The sequence below is a fragment of the Scyliorhinus torazame genome, chromosome 19 (genome assembly GCF_047496885.1).
Source record: "Scyliorhinus torazame isolate Kashiwa2021f chromosome 19, sScyTor2.1, whole genome shotgun sequence".
Lineage (NCBI taxonomy): Eukaryota > Metazoa > Chordata > Chondrichthyes > Carcharhiniformes > Scyliorhinidae > Scyliorhinus > Scyliorhinus torazame.
This window is the reverse complement of record NC_092725.1, coordinates 96,071,162-96,077,161: the sequence shown is the minus strand read 5'-3', so window position 1 is coordinate 96,077,161 and position 6,000 is coordinate 96,071,162. Positions and strand designations below refer to the sequence as shown.

Below are 6,000 nucleotides of genomic sequence, written 5' to 3'. Positions count from 1 at the left end.
TCCGTTTCACTGGCTGGTCAATGGAGTTTCCCATTGTGGGGCAGCCCCACGTCCTCGGGAACCCTCCGGGCTGCCGGCAAAACGGAGAATCCCAATGACGGAGAATTCATCCCTTAGTCTCCCAAATGGAGAATTTTGCCGAAAGCATAATAGACTTTATTAATAGGGACATTGAGTACAAGGGTAAGTAGGTCATATTGAACTTGTATGAGACAATAGTTAGGCCTCATCTTGAATACTGCATCCAGTTCTGGGCACCATACTTGAGGAAGGATGTGAATGGCAGCATGGTGGCGCAGTGGTTAGCACTGCTGTCTCATGGCACCAAGGTCCCAGGTTCAATCCCGGCTCTGGGACACTGTCCGTGTGGAGTTTACACATTCTCCCCGTGTTTGCGTGGGTTTCGCCCCCACAACCCAAACTTGTGCAGTTAGGTGGATTGGCCATGCTAAATTGTCCCTTAATTGGAAAAAATGAATTGGGTACTCTCAATTTATTTTTAAAAAGGAAGGATGTGAAGGCATTGGAGGGAGTGCAGAGGAGATTCACAAGAATGATTCTAGGGATTAAAGAACTGTAGCTATGATCATAGATTGCAGATGTTGGGACTGCTTTCCTTGGAGAAAGAAGGTTGAGTGGAGACTTGATAGAGGTGTTTAAGATCCTGAATGGTATGGACAGGGTAAATAGTGAGAAAAGCTTCTACTCAAGAGAGCATCAAGGCAGATTCAAAGTAATGGGCAAAAGGAGTGGAAGTGATGTGAAAAAAACCTTTTCATCCAGACAGTCGTTGGACTCTGGAACCGACCTCCTGAGAGGTTGATGGAAGCAACTCAATCAAGGCATTCAAAAGGGCTGTTTGAAAAGAATGAATGTGAAAGGTTACGGAGATAAGGCAGGGGAGTGGGACTAGGTAGAATGCTCTTTGGGCCAGTGCTAACCTGATGGACCAAATGGCCTCCTCCTGCACTGTAACGATTCTGTGATTCGGTAAGTAGGGATGGGCAATGGGCAATAAATGCTGGCCTAGCCAGCAAAGCCCACATCCATTGAATGGATAAAAAAAGTTAAAAGGTGCATCGTTCTGTTTTCTCCCTCCCTCGATCCTTTCTTGACCAGCGGAGTTACATTTCCAGGGATGAGTTAGGTATACTGATAGGAGAATTTGGGAGTGTTTTCCTTGGAGAAGAGAAGGCTGAGAGAAGATTTGATTGAAGTATTCAAAATCTTGAAGGGTCTGGACAGAGTAGATAGGGAGAAACTGTTCGCGCTAATGAAAGAATCGAGAAAGGGAGGGCACAGATTTAAGATAATTTTGCGAAAGACCTGAAAGTGAGATGAGAAAAAATAACTTCATGCAGTGAGTGGTTATAGTCTGGAATGCACTGCCTGAGAAAGCGGTGCAGGTAGATTCAATTGAGGTATTCAAGAGGGAATTAGGCTGTTATTTGAAAAGGAGAAATGTGCCAGGTTACAGGGAGGAGGAAGGAGAATGGCACGAGGCCAATTGCTCCTTCGGAATGGTGCTGACATGATGGGCTGAATAGGCTCCCTTCTGTGCTATGATTGTATAGTTTTGAGATTTTTAATCCCAGTATATTTTCGCCAGAACTGATACTCATTCCTTCAAGTTCCCCACTCAAATTAGACCCTTGAAACCTGCCTCTTTAACCAAGCTTTTGGTCACCTGTCCTAATACCTCCTAATGACGCCAATATATTCTGTAATCATGCTCCGGAGAGACAGCTTGGGACATTTTACCTCAATGAAGGTGCTATATGAATGCAAGCTGCATCATCAATACATTTTTGGCAACAGCATTCAAAGTCGGCCACCAAGGAATGCCACAATCTGTTGCGTTAACGTCAACCCCTGATTCCCTGTTAACTCTCCGATGTAAGAAGTCTCACAACACAACAGTCCAACAGGTTTATTTAAAATCACAAGCTTTCGGAGCGCTGCTCCTTCATCAGGTGAAGTCAAACTCTCTGATGCGCATGGCTCCACACTGGAGATCCAGTCACACAAATCATTCTCCAAATACAGCTCACTACCATTCAGTTACAAATCAGGAGACAGGCTCTCAGTGTGTGAGGCAGAGAATCAAATGGTTTGTGTACACACAGTTGGGGAAGATCAATAAGTTTTTAAAGTTGACCTGCTCCAAATGTGCTTCAGACAGCTTCAGCCAGATCAAGTAATCTAACAACATACACCAGCATAGTAAGAAACAAAAGCAATGCAGCTGCATCTCCTCCGTATATAAGGTTCTGCTACTGAACTGCCGCTGGTCTGCAAGGATGTTCTAATTAAAGAGAATGTTATATAACTTTACACCAGGGAAAAACCGTAGGAATTGAGGAGGAAACATTCCAATTCACTGCTCCTACAATTCATTAAAAAGAGAGAAAAAAAGAGAACTACCATTTCTATTGTGCTGTTTGCCTCCTCAGGGTCTAACACAGCAGTTTACAGCCAACATAATATTTCAGAAGTCTGGTCATTGCCGTAGAAAAATTGGCAGTGAATTTGTGCACAGCAAGCTCCCCCAAACAGCAATGTGGTAGTGATCAGATAGTCTGCACTGGTGTTCTTGGTCGAGGGGTAAATATCAGCCAGTACACTGCTCTGCTTCAGAATAGTACAATGGGGTATTTATGTTCACCTGAGAGGGCAGACAGGTTTTACAACAAAAGGCAACACTTCCAACCATGCAGCACTTCTTCAGTATTACATTGAAGTGTTGGCCTAGATGATGTGCCCAAATCTCTGGAATGGGGGCGTGAATCCATGCCTCACTGACTCAAGTGAAGGTGAAGAATGATACAGCTAAGGGGATATTGGAACATCAACTGTACTGGGATCACATTCCAGCATCGCACGGATCCACTGATCTCCCAAAGCTCCCTCGATGAACTCCTGCTGGCTGATAACAGCTGAAAAGATAAAAGATAAATTAAAATCCACACATCGCAATCCCGGTCCTGATGGCTTTCTGACGGCCCTATTGATTTATGCTGCCGTTACCTTGCTCCACTTGTCTGGATGACTGCAGCTCCAAAAACACTCATGGAGCTCGACACCATCCAGAACAAGGCAGCCCGCTTGATTGTTACCCTATCTACCATCTTCAACATTCACTCCCTCTACCAGCGACACACAGCGGCAGCAGTGAGTACCACCTACAAGATGCACTGCACCAACACACCGAGACTCCTTCAACAGAATCTCCAACCTACAACCTCCACCACCCAGAAGGACAAGGGAGCAGATTGATGGGAACACCATGACGAAGGAGTCCGTTCCAATTGTGACTTTCAAAAGAAAACTGAATAATCACCAGAAGGACAAGAAATGCAGGGTTATATGGAAAGGGTGGGGGAGTGGGACCAGCTAAATTGCTCTTGCAGAGAGCTCAGCCTGAGTCATCACTCCAAGTTCTCCCCCTTCAACTCACCTACACCAGCCTGACTTGGGCTATATTGCTGTTCTTCCGTCACTAGGATATAGGGAGCAGAGATTTCTTGATGAGTTGAAGTGTAGAGAAGGTTGAAGGTAAAAGGCCAATTAGAAGAGTATCAGAACAGTTGAATCTGGAGGTTACAAAAACTGGACTGAGAGTCTTGCTTTCAGAACTGCTTTCAGAAATTAGTGTGAATAAAGCACTGGTTGTAGAAAGCTTTCTTCAACCTGTGACTCTCCCTTGAATGATCCAAATAAGTCTCCAAGCTATTTGGAGTAAGGCTAATTCATCATTAGCAAAGTCTGGAAAGTAGGCATGATGGGTCACAATGTTAATTTACACTCTTAGTGGTAAAACAAAATTAAAGGTAGGGATAGGGGAAGAGACAGGGATTTACACAAATTGGATATCTCTTTCAAAGAACTAGGCCTGTCATGAAGGGAAGATTAGCCTTCTTTGCTGTATAATTCCACGGCTCTTGTAGAAACAACGGGACAAATCTGTATATACCTGTTTCACTCACCATCTCTGTCTTTGTCCAGGCTAATGAAGATTCTGTTGGTACATTCTTCCGCAGTTTGTGGGTCAACTTCTGTGAGCGAAGCGGCCAACCCCATTTTATATATCGCCTGAATAGAGAGGAAATTACTTGATAGAAGTGAGTTAAAAACTGTATGGACCAATATGGCAACTCAATCAGCTTATAGAAAATCATTGGGAATAATTTACTGCTCCCACCAGCAGTGGGAATCATGACAGGTGGCGGCCCTAAATTTGGCATGATGGAAAAAGTCAGTTTTCGGACAGTGTGAAAATAGTTTGGACTTTTGTTCTCCCAACTTTGATGGCAGATTAAAGGCAGGTCAAGATTCCCACTGATCTATGTCAGGAACGATTTGTAGTCATTTGCATCTCATGAATGCTCATTAAAAGGCCAACTCATGGGAATTAAATTCTCCCCTAAATTGAGTGTCCCACAAGTGGATAATTAAAATGATCTGTTTTGTGTCTGTGCATAAGTGGTGTGCACCAAGCAAGCCTCACTTCATCAATGACATCTGCATACGTAACTGGTGCTTTTGTCTACCATTAAGAGCGTTGCTGTGAGATTTCAGGTGCCTGGATCGCAGGAGGCTCTGAGGCTGGACAGGGGAGGCAGGTTTATCGGGGAAGTTGGGAAGGGTATCTGGCGAAGTGCAGGGGAGTCCAGGGAAGGTAGGAGGGTGTCCGGGGAATGTCTTAGACGGTGGGGTCGTTGGTGTCGATGGTGGAGTCCTGGGCTGAGAACTCACGATACACAGTCAGAGGTGGGAGTGGGATGCACTAGAGTGGCGGCCCAGGGTGAGAGTTTGGCAGCTGAAGGTCTCAATGGGTGGGTCATGGAAGAGAAAAGCACGGGTGGCTCAGTTAACAGAAGGGGTCAGAGTTAGGGTCGGCATGGAATGGCAAAGGACGTTGGCTCTAAGGGAAGGAAAGTTACATTGAGATGGATGGTGATAGGGTCCGTGGTAACAGGGGGAGGGTTGAGGGTGTCAGGGGAGAGGAATTGTGATGTTGGGTGGATTTATGGTGATTGGGGAGGTTGGTGGGTGACAAGGGGAGGGGAGAAGGTGGTGGAGTGTGTCTGAAAAGTTATGCATACTATTTTCTCATGGCTGTTCTTGACAACACAGTTGCTCTGAACATGTGAATCATAGAACATAGAACATACAGTGCAGAAGGAGGCCATTCGCCCCATTGAGTCTGCACCAACCCACTTAAGCCCTCGCTTCCACCCTATCCCCGTAATCCAATAACCCCTCCTAACCTTTTTGGTCATAAGGGCAATTTATCATGGCCAATCCACCTAACCTGCACGTCTTTGGAGTGTGGGAGGAAACCGGAGCACCCGGAGGAAACCCATGCAGACACGGGGAGAACATGCAGACTCCGCACAGACAGTGATCCAGCGGGGAATCGAACCTGGGACCCTGGTGCTGTGAAGCCACAGTGCTATCCACTTGTGCTACCGTGCTGCCTAATCCTCGAAGTGGGAGGAGGGTCTTTTCATGTGGGTGGAGTTCAGGATCGGCACAAATAGCCAACTAAAGGAACACCAAACTGGATGTGAAAGATGCTCCCTTGTGTTCTCCACTCCATGGTGAAGGCTGCAGTACAGCAGGTTTGTTCCTGACTCATACGTCTCATAACATTGAGATCCCAGCAAGGAGTGGAACTGCTTTTCATTCTGTGCCATTTTCCATTGGTTGCTGTTGGAAGCCGATTTGAAGGAAGGGAGGGAGAGAGGTTGATGCCTTTAAGGAGCACAGCTGGTGGAGGGCAGTAAACTCATGATTCCAAACATCTATCCTACAGGGTGAATGGTCTTGGCAAGGGATTATGCTTTTAGTCTTTCAATGCTGCCAAAGCGATGGTCTCTCTGTCGTGTTTGGAGGGTGGTGGCAACAAGTGGATAAGTGTCCTCACTTGGCTGTCATCAAAGAGCTGATCAAAGAGCAATGCCTCTCGTCCTCCAGGATGTCCTTTACCTGGAAGGG

At 45.9% G+C, this 6,000-nt stretch overlaps 1 protein-coding gene across 1 annotated transcript in view; it reads right to left on the bottom strand.

Annotated features, from left to right (window-relative positions):
- Window positions 1–2,004: 2,004 nt before the first annotated feature.
- The window catches only part of LOC140395923 (guanylyl cyclase inhibitory protein), a 46,285-nt gene continuing 42,289 nt past the window's right edge, over window positions 2,005–6,000 (bottom strand). The window contains exons 4-5 of the mRNA XM_072483969.1: window positions 3,987–4,092; window positions 2,005–2,936 (exon numbers count right to left, since the gene is read on the bottom strand). Of these exons, the coding sequence (XP_072340070.1) occupies window positions 2,830–2,936; window positions 3,987–4,092 (213 nt within the window). The 3' untranslated portion in view covers window positions 2,005–2,829. The remainder of the gene's footprint in view (window positions 2,937–3,986; window positions 4,093–6,000) is intronic.